The 21,390-nt window shown below is 38.1% G+C and overlaps 1 protein-coding gene across 1 annotated transcript; it reads right to left on the reverse strand.

The window, feature by feature from the left end:
• Positions 1-10,032: 10,032 nt before the first annotated feature.
• Positions 10,033-14,064, reverse strand: LOC120016853. The gene is made up of 3 exons (XM_038869802.1): positions 12,521-14,064; positions 10,461-10,657; positions 10,033-10,351 (listed from the first exon to the last, which is right to left on the reverse strand). The coding sequence occupies exons 1-3, from the start codon at positions 13,949-13,951 to the stop codon at positions 10,231-10,233; spliced, it is 1,749 nt and encodes a 582-aa protein (XP_038725730.1). The 5' UTR covers positions 13,952-14,064; the 3' UTR covers positions 10,033-10,230.
• Positions 14,065-21,390: the final 7,326 nt, after the last annotated feature.

Here is a 21,390-nt window from a genome sequence, read left to right on the forward strand (position 1 = left end):
AGGGTTTTGTCCCTAGGTGGGCTGGCGCCTATCCCTCTCCCTCTCCTAATTCCGGTCCATTTTGGTTTTTCTGTATCTTCTAGTATTGGGCTTATGGGCTACAATGGGGACCAACTAGGAAAAATAAAACATGGGCTTTCTATGAATTTAATTATTAGCCCAAACCCATGGACATAATTATAATTCATAAGTTATAATATATTCCACTAAAATATTATAATTGTACACCCCGTTTATCTCAAATTAAATCGGAGCCTCTATATTACTCATTCATAAAATTCCTCACGTTAATTACAGATACCCGTCAATTAAATATGCCACTAGCATATAATATTTAATTGACATCTTTAAATATTTCCTTGAGCTCACCGCTTAACTTATTTGAATGTGTCAGATTAATTAAAATCCACCTACAGGGTTTTTACTCAATCTCAAATCCTATAAGCATTCTCAAGAGGGTATCATCAATCCATAATTGGACGTGAATTTTATTAACAGATTATTTTTCATCGTACATTTAATGTGGTGACCTAACTCACTTGATGTTTGTTGGCTTGTACAAAAAGACATCACCCTGTAGTAAATCAAAGTCCCATACATTAAATGCACATGTATTAATAATCTTTAATAAATTAAGAATATGAACAATTTTATAACGTCTATGTGAGTGTACAATTTTTCATATAGTCAGACTCGAAAAATTGACTCACACGTAGTCCTGATCAATACACTCCGAGTGTACTGGTATAGTAAGTTCAAGCTTTGCTGCTCTCCGTAGCAAAGCCGACGGTTTGTCCAATTCCGTCTTAGCTATGATTGCTTACTTATATTTGATAGGAACTTATGAATTGATCTTCCGTGTGCAAGCTTAGACTCTACACACCAATTCATATACCATATAGAATAAAAGACACTGATGTCAATATGTCTTTTCTCATATTACATGCAAAATATATTTTATTCAAATAAATAAATCGAGTTTGAATATTACATTAAATTATGGCCTTTAGCATACTATTCCTGTCAACAGTTTGATGGAAAATATTTACACAATTAAGAAGAAAAACTCATTTGTTCTTCAGTGGCAAATTCAAGAATTCATAAGCTATCCATTACAATATGCAGACTAAGTTCTCAATCTCCCTTTTCTGTTTTAAACCACTCTATGGCATATATGCCTTTGATTCACGTACAATTTTTCCATAGTTAATCCGGACAATGCGTCCACCATATACACAAATCAATCAGAAACTAGCAACCCTATACATAACATGATTTGTTTACCTATAAATTATATACAAAAATCATAACTTGTCTACTATCTTTGATTTATAGGAAACTTACCAGAAAATATTTCCTTGAACACAACTTGACCCGATTCAATCCTCTACCCCAGCAACAAATAAACCGAAGCCAACACCTTGCTCAACAAATCCTAATACATGACAATACTACATATCAAATCAAATAAGAAATCCATCTAAACCAAATACCATATTACCATACAAAGATGGAGTCATCCAAGAACCTTACCTTTTTCTATAACTCAATCTCTGTACCTACAAGTCCTCCACACATCTCTGGAATACTCTCTTTTTTGAGGGTTTGAACAAGAGCAATTTGAAGAACAACTCTCCTTTTATAGATCAATGCTTCATTGAATTCTTCAACCCCTTGGAATACCCTATAACTATCCTTGTCATTAAAACCACTACCAACCCTATTAACCCAGCTCATAATCACTCCACTAATACCTTAAATGAACCTTTTGATTTTATAATCCATGAATACCAATCGACATACCCTTAAATCTACTTAAAAGACTAAATCTGCAATAGGTGTTTGGACGACTATCACATTTCGCGATACTGGGAAGAAAATTCTTGAAAAAATGGACATCACCTGTTCAGACACCATTCTAGGAGTCAAAACACCTGCTGCTGCTTAATCCAACTCATTTCCTATCTAACCCAATTAATTATACTAATTTTAATTATAAAAAGAAATATATTAGAAAATTTGAATTTTATTATTATTGGTATTAATTCAAAATGTTGTACCACCATCAATTTACACGTGGTGCCTGGCCATTAGTCATCAAATTTTTTGGAATGTTACAAGGACCATAGAACACTAGACAGCTCATCTACCCATTTTACTTTGGCACCTTCTACTATGGTCTTTAACCCTTGGAGAATCATTCGATTTGTTACCTCGGCCCGTCTATTGGATTGTGGGTGGTTGACCGAGGTAACTCTGAGATCAATCCTTAAGTCTTCACAAATTTATTCATCTTTCTACTGACAATTTGTCTCTCATTGTCCATGACCAGGGCTCTTGGTATTCCATATATGCAAACAATGTTTCTCCAAACAAAGTCAATCACTTTGTTTTTTGAGATGGTTGCCAGAGGCTCAACTTCTATCCACTTAGTGAAATAGTCCCCTGCAACTATCATGTTGGTTCTCTAAGCCGTTCCGAGGGGTAACTACTGAGGAGGTCTATCCTCCATTGAACAAATGCGCATGAGCTCTAAATAGGGACCACCTGAAAAGAAGGGAGATGGGGCGTGCTGGAATGTCTCTAACACTTATCACATTTCCGAACAAGCACTTTGGCATCCACCGTCATGGTTGGCCAGTAGTATCCACAACGTAACACTTAGTAACTCAGTGTTCTCCCTGAAGTGCTAAACACCTCAGATATAGGATTGTGAAGGATCTCCTAAATAGTTCTCCTTGGATGATTGTGTACCTTGCTACTCTCTTCTGAAGGCTCTTGGCTTCATTCCTGTCTTTTGAAAGTTTACCTTCAGCTAGGTATTCTCTGAATGGATCCATCCAGCTTGGCTCTATGGCTACCTTGGCCACTTGCGAAATGGTAATTATGCTTGGCCGAGGAAGGATTTCAATCTTTACTGAGGTGGGATCTTTCACCAGGCAAGCGGAGGCGAGCTGAGCTAGTACATCAGCTTTTGCAATTTCTCCCTGGGTATCTTGTTGATCTCTACCTTAGAGATATTTTCCATAAGTTTCTTAAAAGTAGCTAAGTATTTTATCATGTTAGGGTTCTTGGCCTCATATTCTCCTCTAATATGCTCAGTCACAAGTTAGGAGTCATTGTTGGTCAACAAGTTTTTGACTTCCAACTCCATAGCCAACCTCAGTCCATCCAGTACTGCTTCATATTTCGTCTCATTGTTGGATGTCGAAAATTGAAAAAATGCAAGGCGTGTTCTACACTTATGCCCTCCGGACTGAGGAGTATTGCAGCTCCGCTACCTTCTTAGTTGAGGATCCATTGATGAATAGACTGTATCTAGGATGCTTCTCCTCAATCAAAACTATTTCAGTCAGTTGGAGACACTCGACTATAAATCAGCTAAGGCTTGAGCTTTGATGGACCGCTTGGGTTGATAGTGGATGTTGAATTCACTCAACTCAACAGACCACTTGAAAAATCTTCCTGAAGTGTCAGACTTTTGGAAAATATTCCTCAAGGGTTTGGTAGTAAGGACTATGACAGTGTGGGGTTGGAAATAAGGTCACAATTTTTGAGCAGCCATAACTAGGGCAAGAGTGAGCTTCTCAGCCTCGGTGTAGCGATTCTCTGTTATCTAACATAATTTTACTGATGTAGTAAACTGGCTTTTGCACCTTTTCTTCATCACAGATAAGGGCAGCGTTGACTGTATGCACCTAGGTGGCAAGGTACAAGTACAATATTTCTCCTTCCTGAGGGCATGTCAATAGTGGTGGCCGACTGAGGTAGGCTTTTAGATCCTCAAATGATTTCTGGCACCCCTCGGTCCATTGAAATTACTTTGCCTTTTTCAAGGCCTAGAAGAATGGCCTACAAGCTAGGAACCTTCCAGGTGCTCATGCTTGGCTGGTAAGCCTTTGTACTTCTTTGGCACTTTTCGGGTGCTCCATTTGGAGTATGGCCTCAACATTCTCTGGTTTTGCCTTAATTCCCCTACTGGTGACAAGAATTCAAGGAACTTACCAGATCTTCTGTTTTCCTATTTTTACCACCATGTCATCCACATATGTCTCTACTGTCTTGCCAATTTGATCACTGAAGACGTGGTTAACTAACCTTTGATAAGTGACCCCAGCATTCTTCAATCCAAAAGACATGACCTTGTAAAATTAAGTGCCTTCGGGTGTGATGAACGAGGTTCTCTCCTCATCTTTAGCATTCATTTTGATCTAGTGGTAGCTTGAGTACGCATTCAAAAAAATTAAAGAGCTCTTGACCCGAGGTGGAATATGCTAGTTGGTCAATCTTCGGTAGGGGATAAATGTCTTTTGGGCCAGCTTTGTTTAGATCAATGAAATCAACACACATGCGCAACTTCATGTTGGTCTTCCTAACCATAACAACATTGGCCAGCCAAAGGTACTGAACTCCTCAGATGAACCAGGCATCTAGTAACTTACTTCTTCCTTGATGGCATTTGTCTATCTAAGATGAATTTCCTTTTCTTTTGCTTCACAGGTTAAGCATCTGGTCTGATACTAAGGCTGTGGGAGATAACATCTGCACCAATTCCCGGTATCTCATCTGCACTCAAAGCAAAGTTATTAATATTATACATGATGAGTTGGGTTACCTTATCTGAGAGTTCTTTCTTCACCTGAGATCTGAGGGAACAACTTCATCTGAGTGCTTTTTTCAACAATGATGGGAACATGCTCCTCGGTCGAAGTGGGCTTAAGGACCTTCTCCTCTTCTCAGATGTCCAGGCTTGCTATCAAGATGTAGGTTTTTCTTATCCTTCAGGTCGGTCTAGTATACCATCCGAGCTAGCTTTTGGTCTCCTTCTACTTCTCATTCCCCATTAGAAGTTGAGAACTTCATTTTTGAGGTGGTAAGTAGAGACAACTGCCTAGGCCTTGTGGAGAGAGGTCTTCCAATGATTGCATTGTAGGGAGTCTTCGCATCTACTACCAGCAGATCAACCATATGCATGATGGTCTTAGGATAAGTCCCTAATGTCACTGGAAGGGAGATTATCCCTTTCAGAATTATTGATTCTCCTGCAAATCCATATAGGGGGTTGAGAAAGACTTTAGCCTGTCCTCTGAGATCTTCATTTTGTTAAATGCGTGGTAGAACAAGATATCTACAACACTACCATTATCTATCAAGACTTTCTTCATAGTAAAGTTAGCAATGACCGCCCCTACTACTAGCGCATTATCATGAGGATTTTGTACATCCTCAACAACTTTTTCAAAGAAGGTGATCCTTGCTTCATCTCTCCTCAGCTTCTTACTTTTAGGAGTAACTTCATTAATTCGAGTGTAGGCTTTTCCTATCGAGAGGAGCTTTCTCCTCTAGCTGCCTATCCTCCTACAACCACTCTTATAGTGCCAGTAGCTCCTCTTTGATGATGAGAGGACCCTTTTCTTCTCCTTTGATGCTTACAATCATCATCTCTATCATCATTCCTCCTCCTTTTTTCCTCCCTTTCCACGGTAAATTGTCTGAGATATCCCTTTCTTATAAGGCTTTCAATTTCATCTTTCTGGTGTCTACAGTCTTCGGTATCATGTATGTGGTCTCTATGGATTATGCAGTACTTATTTGAGGTGTGCTTGCCGGATGAAGCTCTCATTTTCTTGGGTCATTTGATAATGTCGTTGTTGCTAATTTTCAAGAGAATACTATGTAAGGAATTATTAAGTGGTGTGCAGGAATTTTACCGAGGTGGAGCCTTCTTTGTGGGAGGATTTTCTCTCTTCTGTTCACTTCTTCGCTTAGGTCTTCCTAACTTTTTGCATGGTGAAGCTTGATTTTTCTCCAACTTTTCCTTTGTGCTCTAATTCTTCTTTGCGGTGTGAGAGGAAGAGGCATATGTGCGTATGTATGCCTTGTCTCGATCTGTTCTGACTAGGGCCGAGATGACCACTTGGACCTGTATGTCGGGTATCGTCAGGCATGTCCTATTGAACTGACCGAGGAATGACCTAAGTGACTCATCTTGCTCGTGTTCGATATTCATTAGGTCCAAACTGATCTTAACTGTTCTCCTTACGATGAAAAAATGTAGTGCGAGCTTCTCAGACAAATATGCAAAACTAGTTATACTATGCCTCCACAATTTATTGAACCATGTCCTTACTGGCCCCAAAAAGGGTAGATGGGAAGACCTTGCACATTACCAGGTCATTTGCCCCCCGATTCTCCATCATGGATTTGAAGCCCTAAATGTGATCGCAAAGATCTATCAATCCTTCATACTTTTCCGGCGTGGGGACCTCGAGATGTTGTGGCATCTCGCTTTTGAAGATCTCAGGTAATAGGGGTGTTAATGTGTTGTCCTATACTCCTTCCATGGGCATTATCCTTTGTAGGGCTGTAATTTTCTTATTCATCTCTTCCATATGCCTATCCATATCCATAGTGTAGGTGGTTCTGATTTCCTTCCTAATGCTTTCTCCAACAGTACCATCTCAGTTGTCTCTCCTAGTTGGTTGGTTGGACTAACCAGAGTGGGAACTTCTCGTATCTTTGGTATTCCAAGCTGCCTGGTCTGGGTGTGGCACTTGGTGTTGCCCTATAGCTTGATTCTCTTGGAACTGCTGGTTTTCCATCATCATCTTGGTCATGAAATGTACTTGTTGAAGAGCTGTGGAACTATTTAGAGGTGCACGGCATGTTGGGCTGACTGACATGAGGATTCGACAGCTCGATATTGTGGTCCGCACCATCTTCTTGGTGGGTTGCCTCTCATGTTGGTGGTCATCCCTTTGCCCTTGCTAGAGGTTCTGAGAACTATAAATGTGATAGCTTGTCTCCGAATGAGCCGTGATATTCTTTCTCTATTTGGCCAGTGTGAAGTTTATCTATGATGTTTTACATGTACCTGCACAAAAAAATAATTTGTTAAGTGTTGGTCAAATGATTGAGAAAGGCTACAAGTTAGTCTTTGAGGGTGATAGTTGTGTGATACTTGATAAGCAGAATGGGGGAAAGCAACTCATGGTTGTTCAGATGAAAAATCATAGAAACTTCTCGTTAGACTTTCAATATGAGGAATTAGTAGCACTTACAGCAGTGGCAGAGAAGAATAAGATTACAAACCTATTGCATAGAAGGTTCTGTCATCTTAATTCAAATAGTTTGAAGCAGCTACGTAGTGAGGCAATGGTGATTGGTTTACCACAGATTATATAAGAGAAGGGAGTTTGTGAAAGTTGCATTATGGGAAAACAGCACATGTCTCCTTTTCCAGACCAAGGAACTTGGAGTGCCAAGGAAATTTTGGAGTTAGTTCACAATGATTTGTCTGGACCAATGAAGGTTCGTTCTTTCAATGGCTGTAGGTACTGCTTGACCTTCATTGATGACTACTCCCAGATATCCTGGGTGTATTTTCTAAAAGAAAAATCTGTAACTTTTTATGTGTTTAAACAATTCAAAGCTTTGACAGAAAAGCAAAGTGGCAAACAGATAAGAAGAATAAGGAGTGACGGAGGAGGTGAATATACATCAGCAATCTTTGAAAAATTCTATATAGAAGAGGGTATTTGGAAACAACTTACAGTAGGGTTTAGTCCTCAGCAAAATGGGGTTGCGATGAGAAAAAAAATAGTATAATTATAGAAAGTGCAAGAGCCATGATGACTGAGAAGAAATTACCATAGACTTTCTGGGCTGAGGCAGTACATACTGTTGTTCATGCTCTAAATATGAGTCCTACCAAGGTTGTTTAAGGTATGAATCCAATGGAAGCTTGGTCAGGTGTCAAAATTGCAGTAGATTATCTAAGAGTATTTGGAAGTATTTGTTTTATGCACATTCCTTATGTAAAATGATCAAAGCTCGATATGAAAAGCAAGAAAGGAATTTTTGTTGGATACGGTGATAACTTCAAAGCATACAGAATACTTGATCTTGAGTCTAAGAAACTCTTGATAAGTAGAGATGTTATATTTGATGAGAATGCTATTTTTTCAACTAGGCTGAATTGAATGCAAGAGTAGATGGAGTAAATATAGATAGTCTACTGGAGGAAGAAGGATTTCAACAACCTGAGCAATCCACAGTTGAGGATGAGATGACCTGTTGGAATAGGAAGAAGTTGATCTTGTCTTTCATGATCCAATTGCTGAAGAAGAAAGTGATGACGACTCCCCTCCCAAAAGAATTAAAACTCTTGCAATTGTATATGAGTCATGCAACTTGGCAGTAAAAGAACCATAGAATTTCTTGGATGCTAAAGATGATTCTGTTTAGATGAAAGCTATGGAATAAGAAATGTCCATGATTAAGAAAAATAATACTTGGGAGTTGGTGAACGGGCCAATAGACAGGGAAGTTGTAGGAGTAAAGTGGGGATACAAGGTGAAGTTGCACCCTGATGAGAGTATTCAAAAGTACAAAGCTAGGTGGTGGCTAGAGGTTTTACTCAATTACCAGGGATAAACTTTCTCGAGACATTTGCTCTAGTGGCAAGGATGGAGACCATACGAATTCTGATTTCTGTGGTTGCTTAACAGAGGTGGAAGGTGCATCGATTGGATGTCAAGTCTGCATTCTTAAAAGGCCATCTGGAAGAAAAGGATTATGTAGCACAACCAAAAGGCTTCTTGATTAAGGGACAAGAGGATAAAGTATATAGACTCATTAAGGCTCTTTATGGGTTAAAGCAATCACCTAGAGCATGGTACTCGTAAGTGGATAGATTTTTCAAGTTGAAAGGTCTTCAAAGGAGTAAGAATGAGACTACTCTCTATACTCTGAAGGAGGGTAACTCAATTCTAATAGTGTCCATATATGTGGATGACTTATTTTGACTGGGAATGATGATCACTTTACTATGATAACTTGATTTTAACTGCCATAACTTGATTTTTTTTATTAAAATAATGTAAAGTCAAATAGGAGTGTTTGGCGATTCAAAAGAAAATTTATCACTAGTATTCTATCATATAACTTATTAAAATGATACCTTATGTGGGACATACAATACATTACAGACGTATGATCATTACGCTTCAATCGGGTTATTCTACTCTACCTCTTAGAACGAAAAGAACTTAAATCAAAATACTTGATAGCATTGCGATACATTTATATAAAACTTATACCCCGAGCAAGGGCGGAGCCAGGATTTGATGTTGGGGGTTTTTAGGGCTATTTACAACATTCCTACTACATGTAGAAAATATGGTCCATGTCCATTGTCAAGACTGATAGAAGATGAATGTTAAGTTGAGTTATAGAAGTAGAAGAAGGAGAATAATGAAGAAGACAAAAAAAAGAAGCTAGGAGAGAAAGATTGTGCAATGGTGATTATTCCATTACTTGAAAAGAGCCAACGGCTCTTATTGTACAATATATATGTTTGTAATCAAATGGTCATTTTGATGTGACCATATAATGAAATACAATTAAATTTGAAAATAAAAGAGTTATCTTGATTTGAATGAAACACGCCATTCATTAATAGTTGTCAACCTAGCTTAAACAAGTGGACTTGAGATACAAGCCCATTGTTTCATTATTAAGCAGCTCAAGTGGAAGATCAATCCAGCAGCCCATGTCCAAGAGAAAGACCAGTCCATATTCAGAATGGTACTTAGGGTTTTTCACAAAACCTAAAGACCATAGAGAGAAAGTTTGCACATCCTTGACGCAATGGTTCTGAGAAGCTCAATCTCGCAGACAGATCTTGCATACAAAGCTTATCAAAGGCTGAAGATTGAATCTCCTAGAAGCCGGATGAAGGAAGAAGCTTGAATACAACTCACCTATCTTAACATTATTTATGTATAAATGAATGTTATTTTTTTACTAAAAATTTGGAGGATTACAACCTAGTGTAGTGCCCCCGGAATCCACTCCAGACCCCGAGCACATGCAATAGAATCGTAGACAGTCAAATGAAATCCAACACGCCAAATACTTTGATTTATGAGATGTCTTATCTTGGTTTACTCAAATACTTCAGAGTGATACCATACTTTAGTGTGATATTATGTATGTATACGTGCATCAATAGTAATGCATACACATTTATAGTCAAACCAATTTACTTAGCTGGCTCAAAACATAGTATTTCACCACAACCTTCATGGTAAACATAATTACACAGAGGAACCCTGAGTTAAGCATAAACCTTAGCACTCTAAAACTTGCCCCTACAACACTGATCCAATTCAATACATGCCAAAATAAACAACAAATCAGAGCTCCTAAACATAAAAGAAGGTAACACTATGGCAGACTATCCTTGATACTGCGAAGAAATTCCCAATAATAATTAAGCATATAATCGCAAGGTGTAACCCGATCCCATTTTCCTGTACAGAAGATCGCATGTGCATCAGCAGCATACCTGACCATTCAAAGATTGATGAAGGGGAGTACAAACAATTTAGGAAACAATCTCAACATGATTTCGATATTTTGAATTTGAAATGCAAGCGACAGAGAAGCCAACATACTTGTTAACTCCATGAAGCTGAGTCACATGAGTCCATCCTTCCTCCATATACTCCCGAGAAAAACGCTGTATTGTAACCGACCTCGTCTTCTGCAGACCTAGTTTCTCTATCACTATTTCTATTTCTGCTGTCCCAACCTCAGTTGCAGCCTTAGCGTTGGGACACAAAGCGAAGAGGCCTGGTATGGCTTTTTGAACCTGCAATGAGATACATACTCTTATGAGCAAATTATAACATCCAAGCATTTACATTTACTCTGTCCCTACACAACCATACTTTAGTGGAAAAAAAAATTGGGTTGAATTTGAGTGCAGACAAACAGTCAGGCCAGCAATTTGAGAAAACTCATGCACAACGGCGGAGGGGGAATAAAAAATGAGGACTTGGACTTTGCAACAGAATCTTAAAAATACAGAAAGAAACGTATATAATACATTCTTTATGCCATTATGCCATAAAAGATTGAGAATAAGTTTCCCTTTGGACGGATCCAATTCCCATTCGGGAGACAAAGCTTGACTAATAAGGATTACCCGCTTGAGTCGGCAAAAATCCTTGAATCTCAGTTTCAGTTCCGTAAAGGGGAAAATATCCGGATTCATAGCCCATTGAATACCCTCTTCCCCAGCAACTTCAAGGCAACCAAAGGAGACGTAGGGGGAGATGGAACAACGTCCAAGCTGTGACAACCCAGCAGCAACAACCTGCTTCTCAGAAAAGAAAGTTCCACTCCCAAACCTACCAGCAATCTCAAGTTCAGAGTCAACCACCTCGGAAGCAATACTCCTGTGCTCCACTCCAATTAGGGCAAGAAAAAAAAAAGCCTCTAATAAAGCTCTTTTTCGTCGGGACACTCCCTTTCCCCTGTCTTCCTAAATCTCTTATCTATAGCTACCTTACTTACTAAATAGGAGAGTACTCTAGAGTGAAACCATATGATAATAGTATGTGGTATTGGTATTGATAGTTGAGTGAGAGGTGACATACCTCGACCGAAAGCGAGAGGGAAGAAGAGATGGGTAACCATTACTCGACGATAGGGATAGGAGCTAAAAAGCTAACTCGGCAAAGGGCTTTCCAACATCAGAATCAGAATATGGAGCAAGTGCAGGAAGAGCGGATTATCTGGCATTGCCAAAGAATGAGCCGAAGCTAAATATCTAAAGAAGAAGTAATCCAGTACTTTGGGCTAAACCACTGATCCTCCTTTTAGATTGGAAATAAGAAAAAACTAGTTTCAGTGACTGTCAACAATGGACAGCATCTCCCTCCCATTGACTTAGGATAGCCCGCAAAATTTTAGCTTATTTTTTCATGAATAAAGCTATGCATGGTTCAAATTGTTAACATCTGATCATATAAAACTTCTTTGTTTGGATAAGTTGTGGCAAAAGAAAAGGGAGCAGAAGCTATCTAATTTCAGCTATAGTGCATGCTTTCTACCCCAGTAAAAGTAACTCTTGCATTTGGCCCTTTGCACTTCGTAGTATTTCCCACCTGTAATCCAGAAATTTCACATACTCAAATGCACTTCGTTCTCAGCGATCCAATTCTGTACATCTTTAACATACCAAAGTTAGTTACGTGTTCAGCCATGGAATAAAGGTGTAGCAAGAACAGTTATGATACATCGTACTACAATATTTAGTCCAAATTTTGTGCCTCCATTTTCCTTACTAGGCAACAGCTATGTTGCACCCATACTACCCCACAAATGCATCTGCTGAGCTAATACAACTTTAGCCATAATCAATGTTTCAATTTCGCATTACCATTTGATAACTCCTCAGATTCATCAGTGATTTTCCAGATAAATAGAAAGAGAAACATAATGTACATAAGCGAATCAACATAGACAGTAATGGCCCATAAAATAATTATAGCTTAATAGAGCATAACTAAAAGAAGACAGTAAAAAAAATGAGATCAAAAGGTTTTAGGTATGCCAAAGCTTGCTGCATTTTTAACAAACCTCAAACTATGCATTAGAAAGGAAATTACTACTAAAGACATTAAAATCATGCTAAGAAGCTATGAAAAAATAAATAACAATAAAATACCTGTTTACCAGAAGTACGATTAAGAAGAATACATATCAACAACACCCTCCAAGGGTCATGCGCATGATCCTCCTGGAGGAGTCCAAATTCAGAACGTGGAGGTTTCCAGGTGTTGTCAAAAGTTTTTCGTAGATATGCCTCATCTTTCTTCTGGGAGGCAGAAAGAGTAGTCTTAACAAACCCTGGCGTTTTATGCATTCTAGGCAACTTTTTGCATCCAGCATTCCCCTGCCTCATCTTTCGAATGCATGCAGTGCTCTCCTGTGAATAGTTGAACTCTTTAACAGATGCTATTTTATCTCCCTTGCAATTGCTGTTTCCCTCTTCCTTTTTCACACCCTTCTGGAAATGAGAAGTGCATGCTCGCAGTTTTCCAATATTCCTTGTAATGCCATTGCCTTTATATTCGAATTGCGATAGTAAATCCTCGAAGCTTGTCTTTCCAAATGAGGTAGCTCTTTCACTGCCATTTTCACCCCTAGTACCACTACTAAAAACAAAATGTGGCACTTTTTCATCCCTCTTTTCCTCCTTCACCCCAGAATTCAAATCCTGCTGGGAACATAGAGGGTCGTTCCACTTCCTCTTCGTGACCTGACTGCGATTACTGCAATCAAGCTCTCTCTCACCCTCGTCACTTTTCCGCCCTTTCTTTCCATTGGAAACGCCTACCATCAAATTACTCCTAGAACCCACACTCTCATTGTCTACAATTAGCAAATTGGCATTTGATTCAAGATCAGTGGTAGAAGTCACCTCAACTTTTGGGCTCTTCCCACCACGTGCGCTCCTTCCATTCGTCTCCCTCTTCTCGAGGAACACGATTTCCTCTTCTTTCTCAGGAATCGGTATCGGAAAATAGGGAGATACCACCCTCTGCACCTTCCTCGTCCTCCCCCTCTTTTCGAGGACCACGATTTCCTCGTCTTTCTCAGGAATCGGTATCGGAAAATAGGGAGATACCACCCTCTGCACCTTGCTCGTACTCCCCCTCTTCTTGAGGACCACGATTTCCTCGTCCTTCTCAGGAATCGGTATCGGAAAATAGGGAGATACCACCCTCTGCACCTTCCTCGTCCTCCCCCTCTTCTTGAGGACCACGATTTCCTCGTCTTTTTCAGGAATCGGTATCGGAAAATAGGGAGATACCACCCTCTGCACCTTCCTCGTCCTCCCCCTCTTCTTGAGGACCACGATTTCCTCGTCTTTTTCAGGAATCGGTAGCGGAAAATAGGGAGATACCACCTTCTGCACCTTGCTCGTGCTCCCCCTATTCGTCTTCTTCGGTTCACTGTCCATGGACAAACCGTGAACGGGTTTCTGGGTACCCTGTTTCTGAGATTCCCACTTCCTCATCCTCACCGGCTTCATCTCTAAAGAATCCGCTTGTGTTCCTTCCAGCGGAGGCTGAGAAACTTTCCTATCGCACATCCTCTCCTTCTCCTTCTCTATCTTCTCTGATTTTTAGGTCCCCGCCAAGCAATTACCTCCCGCCGCTGAAGCAGTGACTCCTCCGTTCCCAATGCCTTTTTTTTCACAAGTATTTAGTTGTGGGCTGAGCTCTCTTTTGATATTTTATTGGGCTCATTTGGCAGTCCAAGTCATGGTCAATTTTAGCCCGGTCCAATAAAAAGTAATCAGGTTAGCCCGATAACGACCGGGTCGGACCGGTCACCTGGTCGGACTGGATTTTTTGGCCCGATATATACCCCTAACCACTAAGGTTAATTGATTGAGGTGAATGAAACAAGTTCTAGGACTACATATCCTTGAGTATTTGAGCTGCATATTCAGTAAATATATTGAAGGTTGAAACCTGGACATAAGATTTTTAATATGATACCGGATTATTCAAGGCTATGCTACATGGTTCAACTTTGACATTTTATGTCCATAAATTAATCATAAATCCTTCTATAAGGGTGGCTCACATGTGGAGGAAGCCACAAATTCAATTTGAGATCAAAGCAAAAGGAATGAAGTTCATCACTTACGCACAAACAAGAGTTGAATATTGGCAGGTCTTTGTACTTTTTGCCAAAGATTGTATATGGCTCGTTTCGCTTTCTTGAAGGGTGTCTTTAGCTGCTGTGAAAAATCTCTTTATTGCTGCAAACAAGGCTTTACGTCTAGAACCTTTTCGAAGATCATTTTGGACCCAACGGCTCTTCTTTGAATGGCTAAGATTTGTCTTAACCTTAAATCTAATGGTGAGCTGTGCAAGTGTTTTTAAAAGGCTAAGATGGGGTCTTCAATCTGATCCAAGGGCTGTACACATGACAGCACTATTACTTGCAAGAGATACCTTGGAAACAAAGAAGTGCAACGGCTACAACTTGAAGGGCTTGGATTTGGTGAGCTATCCCATCCTATGGTCCATATTAGAGCTGTGTTTGGGGCTAAGATCAAGTCTTGGAAATGATCCAACGGTCAAAGAATCAAGAGGCAAAGAGAACAAAAGAGGGGTCTCCTCTTTCATTCATTCTTGGAGAAACCATTGCTAAGAAAGAAAGATCATTTGCTCTCGAGTTCTCAAGCATTCATCTTTGCTACTCCAAATTACATTTACCCGAGCCATACAATCTCAAGATTTTCTCATCTACTTGCTTTTGCAAAGAGTGAGTGCTTATCATTTTAGGACTCAAATCTTGATTTTCGAAATACCTCACTTGAGCTTACATTTTATACCACCTGTGAGATATTTGTTGTAATTCTTAAATGTTCCTCACCACATTTGCTTGGTCCAAACCTTGAGTAAACCTATTGTATCCAAACAATTGTAAAAGTCCCTTTGTTGGGCACAAACCTTGAAGAGGTTGAAACCCTTTGAGTTATAGGGAGTTCTTGAAACCATATTAGTTTTAGGGAGTGCGTTGAAACCCTTAGTGTAAGAGTTTTGTGGAGCTATTGGAAAACCACACCTTAGTGGAAGTTGAAAAGTCGTAGGTTGGTGAACCTAGATAATAGACGTAGGAGAAGAGTCTCTAAACTACTCTAAAATACTTGTGTTGATTTTCTTAATTGCATTGCTTGCTTCTTGATTGACTAAGTGTTTAATTGATTTTCAAACTTGAGTGTTGAGCATTTGTGTGAGATTGATTAATTGCATTAGTAAAAATCTTTCAAGATCATTAGGTTACTTTTTTTTTGTCTGAGATCATTAGGCTAATTGGTTGATTGATTTGCTCATTTGTTCAAATCTGCCTTAATCTATTCGCGACTAGCAGACTAACATAGAGTTTGAATTTTGATATGAATTTTGGATATAGTATTCATTAGAGTGTTTTGATATTGCGTATTAAACTTTGTTACATTCCGACTTCATTTCTTAGGTCAAATTCTCTATCTCCATTTGGTGACTTTGCATTCACTACATATTGTATCACATATTGCACTTGATTGAAATTTGATTAGAATAATCATTATAGGTCAAATTTGTGTGCTAAGTGAATTCTTGGTGAATATTGTTTGAAATTGGCAAAAGGGATTCCAAGTGGAATTTGAGGACACAGTTTACCCCCTCTCATGTTAAGCATGATCCCTCATAATCACCTTCTAATAGTATTAACATGCTCGATAATTAAATGATCTCGTACAAACAACTTGTTGGCAGAACAAAACCAGAAGTGGTTCCACGGCATTAACACAAAATGCTTGAGCTTGTTGGTTCTTGCAACTTAGCCTCAATGCATTTTCCATTCCAATCCCAAAATAGTTTGAGAAAGGAGTTTGCAAGAAGCATAAGAAATTAATTCATGTAAACAAGTTACAGAGCAACGATAACTTGGTTGCTTAAAATACAGAGATGACCGACGATCATCTTGGTTCGTGATAGAATATTGATTGATTCTTCAGGTATGTTCTTGATGAATTGAATCGATATGGATGAACTTCAACGAAGGATCTTCTTTGCCCTATTATCTTTGGGCTTCTTTTGTTGGACCTTATTTGGTCTTTATTTGGGCTCTTATATTATCAGGGCTTGTTATCTTTCATTATAGTTTTGGGCTCTATTGACCCGTTCCTTTGTAAACTTAATACGGTATAGTTTTTTGACCTTGTACCAGTTACCAATGGACCTGTCACTTCAGTATAGTTGTCATTGGATTCAAACTAGGTTAAAGTCTAGGCTACTTCAGCCAATGTTTGTAACGTTTACATTTCACATGAATTTGAATACAAGCTTCTTCTCTATCTCTTCCTCTCCATCTATGTTCTTCTTCTTCAACCTCTAAGTCTTAAATATCTTAATTCTCCGCGAATCATCATGGACATGACCTCTACTCCACTTGTTGGGTCTGGCATAACCAAGCCCACAAGTGCGGAGAGTGTTATCCCACATCGGTAAGATGTTGGATCAATGCCTTATTTATAAGGACAAGCCCACTCCCTAACCACTAACAAGGCCTTTTCCTAGGCTTGAGTGAGTTGGGCCTAACCCACTTGCTTGGGCCTAAGGAGAAACAAAGTCGTGCAGGCCCGATGTATACACTGAAATTGGACAACCCAAAGCGGATAATATTGTTGGTATGTATGGGGGTGTGGATTTACATCATGGTATCGGAGCATGGCTCTCCTCCTGGTGTGGGACAAACAAGTGGTGAAATTCCACAAGCAAATCTGCAGTCACAGATAAGTGTCTCAATAGATATTTTGCAGCCTTAATGAAAAGTGTTCAAGAGCTATCAGCAAGAATGGCCAACACAGCTGTAGATCATGTATCTTCAGGATCAGGAAACATACCTGGATCTGGAGTTATACCTCAAATGGGTCAAACGACCTTAGCTGCCTTCAATTCCAAGGGACCTCAGCGGTTACCTCAGATTGGAGTTCAGTAAACACTTCCAAATAGAAACCAACCTCCATTGCTGGCAAATCCCACCCTTCTACTTCCCAATTTTTCTCAGCCATCAACATTTCCAGCTCCTTCCTTGCACCATATGCATTATACACAACCTATCATTCCAATGAATCAAAACACATTTCTAAATCCATATACTTTGGTTTCTAGTGACTTGTCCATCACAAAATTGATTTCATTGGAATTGACAAATAGCAACTACCATATGTGGAGTGCACAATTTACTAACGCCTTGGAAGCAAGGAACAAAGTTGGATTTGTGGATGGTAGTCTTCCAATTCCATAAACAAATGATCCAAAACAAGCAAATTGAATGATCAAGACTTGGATCAACAATTCAATCTCAACTGCTACACTTAAGGATGTCCATTTGGTTTTCGGTTCTGTTTTTAACCATAACTAAAATGTCTGAATCGATTCGGTTATGATATTTTAGAATCCATAACCGAACCATATATGTTCGGATAACCAAACCGAAATAATCATATTTTTCAGATTGGATCGGTTTTCGGTTTTTGAAAAAGTGAAAAAAGTATGAATAAATCTCAAATAGAGTGAGAAAATAGCTCATGATCGACTCCAACTCCATCTAACAAAGTTTGATAAAAATTCATGATAATGATAATAAATATATTATCTCATCACAATTAAAGAAAAGAAAATATACATGAAGATGTCTCCCCACGTTCGCTTTAGCAATAATCAATCTTAATTTATATGAATTTTAAAATGATAAAGCCACCATGAGTTTCAACTAATCAATTTTAATTTATAATTTGTGTAATGATTATGTTAATTGGTATCTAAATTTATAATTTGTTATGAAGATATAATTAGAGTTTTATAAATACTACTTGGCCTCCCATAGTCTCATATCTCAATATGTAACTTTTATAAAATCTAATCTAATATATATATTTACATAATATATATATTTACATAATATATATAATATAATATATCATGTATGATATATATATAAAAAATTAATATTATTCAGTTTTTTCGGTTATACCCATAACTGTAATGGAAAAAACCATAACCGTAAAAATATCCAAACATTTACTAAAATCATAACTGTATCTGAAACCATAACCGAAAATCAAATAACCACAGTTACGGATCGGTTTCTCGGTTGTGGATACCCCTAGCTATACTAAAAAGTGTATCGAATTGGAAGACGACAAGAGAATTGTGGATGGATCTTAAAGGTAGATACTCTGTGATGAATGAGACAAGAGTCTTTGAAATCATTAGAGAAATTTACAACATGAAACAGTGTGCTGATACAGTCACAGATTACTATGCCAAAATGAAGGCACTGTGGGATGAAATTGAAGAATATAACCAGCTGCCATCATGTAGTTGTGGAGGATTGGAATCAGTCAGAATGAAGAAGGAAAAGGAAAAGGAAAAGGTTATGCAATTTCTCATGGGATTAAATGATTGTTGTAGTGTTGTGAGCAGTTAGATTCTCATAAAAGAGCATTTTTCATATTTGAACAAAGCTTACAACATAGTAAGTCAAGAAGAAAGAAATCAGAAAATGGGAGATAATGCAACTAATGTTCCATAGGAGGTATTGGCAATGGCAGTAAACAAAGGGAATGAAAGCGACAATTACTCAAAGCCTTACTACAAGAACAATCAAGGTAGAAGAGACAATGATAATTCATCAAGATCACAGCAGAATGGTAAAGAAAATCTCTTATGTACTCATTGCAAATTGACAAATCATAGAGTTGATAAGTGCTTCAAAATCCATGGGTACCCTAAACCTCCTTACAAGAAACAAAGACAAAACAATCAAGGGCACTCAACTAACAAACCTCATTCAATGAGTCAAGTGACTGGAAGTACAAATGATCAGGCAGAAACAAGAATGATTAGTGCATAATATCAATAAATTCTTGCTTTGCTTCATAATAAAGGCAATCAAGATGATGACAATAAAGGCAATCAAGTGTCTTCATCAACGATGTGTTTGTTGGGGTTGTGGTGATGAGCTCGCCCTAAAGACAATAGTTATGACTCAAACTAAATATCAGCAACAAAGGAGTACTATTATGTTCACTCAGTTTCACAAAGGGAAAATGTGTCATGCAGGACATGGTAACTATGAGGAAGATTGGACTAGGGATGGAGCATAAAGATCTCTATTACTTTCACAGAGAAGAAAGAGTTGACTTGAAGGATGAATATTTTGTTAATGCCACTGTTAGTTCTGAAATATGACTTAAGAGGTTAGGTCATCCCTCTAAGAATGTATCTAAGATTATGAAAAACAATTTCAGTAGTATTTTGGAAAATTGTAAACAATGTTTGATGGGAAAGATGAATAAAATATCTTTTGGCATTAGTGAGACTTCTACATCTAATTGTTTTAAATTGGTTCACATGGATATATGGGGACCAAATTCAACCACATCTATAGATGGTCATAGGTATTTCTTGACCATAGTGGATGATTATTCTAGAATTACTTGGGTGAATCTAATGCACTCCAAGTCACAAACTAGAGATTATATTCAAAGATTTGTTAACTATACAAAAAATCAATTTGAACATAGAGTTAAAAGCATTATATTAGACAATAGTCTTGAATTTAAGACGGAGAATTTCTTTTCTGATGAAGGAATACTCCATCAAACTTGTTGTCCTTGTACTCCACAACAAAATGGAGTAGTGGAGAGGAAACATAAACACATCATGAATGAAGCAAGAACAATTAAGATACAAAGTGGACTACCAGAAATTTATTGGTCATTTTGCATTAGCACAAATATTTTTTTCATAAACAGACTTCCTACCAAAGTTTTGAATAATAAATCCCCTTACCAAGTAGTCTATGATGAGCCAGTAGATTACTCAAAATTTAAAACTTTTGGATGCTATTGTATGAGAAAGAATAATAAATCAATAGATTCAAAGTTTGAACCCAAGTCTAGGGCATGTATTTTCTTGGGATATCCTTTGGGAACCAACGGATATAGACTCTTAGACATTCAAAATCAAGAAATTTTCATCTCTAGAGATGTTAAATTCTATGAAGATGCATTTCCGTATAACTCAAAAAAACATAACATTATTACTGAGGAACAAAACATAACAGAAATGGAGACAATGGACCTTAGCAATAATACAACTAATCACAGTGACATCACAGAAAACAAAAGTATGAGGTCAAGAAAGAAACCTACTTACTTGCAAGATTACATTTGTGATGTTGCATCCATTCACATTCATGCATCTCTAAATGGCATCATTCCTTCACATAAACATTTTATTGCAAATATTTATGTGCATTCAGAGCCTAAAAATTATAATGAGGCATTAAAAGACAGCAATTGGAAAAAGACAATGAACTTAGAAATGGAAGCACTAGAGAATAACAAAACTTGGAATTTAACTATTCTGCCATAGGGAAGAAAAGCTATAGGGTGCAAATGGATTTACAAAACTAAATATCACTCAGATGGTTCAATTGAAAGATACAAAGCTAGGTTAGTTGCACGAGGTTTTAATCAAACTGAAGGATTTGATTATAAGGAGACTTTTGCTCCAGTTGTGAAAATCACCATAGTAAAAGTTTTCTTGGCCTTAGTTCGTATGAATAAATGGCATTTCCATCATTTAGATGTTCATAATGCTTTCTTAAATGGAGACTTGGAAGAGGAGGCCTACATGAAAGTGCCTCCTGGATATGAAACAAATGACAAGAAATTAGTTTACCAGCTCAACAAATCTATTTATGGCCTAAAGCAAGCCTCTAGGCAATGGAATGCCAAGTGCAAAGGGGCACTATTAAAGTTTGGATTTACTCAAAGTAAATCTGACTATTCTCTATTTTATTTACATAAGGATACAAAGATAGTCATTCTTCTTCTATATGTAGATGACATGGCTATTGGTGGCAATAACATGAAGTTAATTACCATTGTTAAAGATTATATCTCTAGTTGTTTTAAAATCAAGGATCTAGGAGACCTTAAATATTTCCTAAGGCTTG

This window comes from Tripterygium wilfordii, chromosome 2 (assembly GCF_013401445.1).
Source record: "Tripterygium wilfordii isolate XIE 37 chromosome 2, ASM1340144v1, whole genome shotgun sequence".
Taxonomy (NCBI): domain Eukaryota; kingdom Viridiplantae; phylum Streptophyta; class Magnoliopsida; order Celastrales; family Celastraceae; genus Tripterygium; species Tripterygium wilfordii.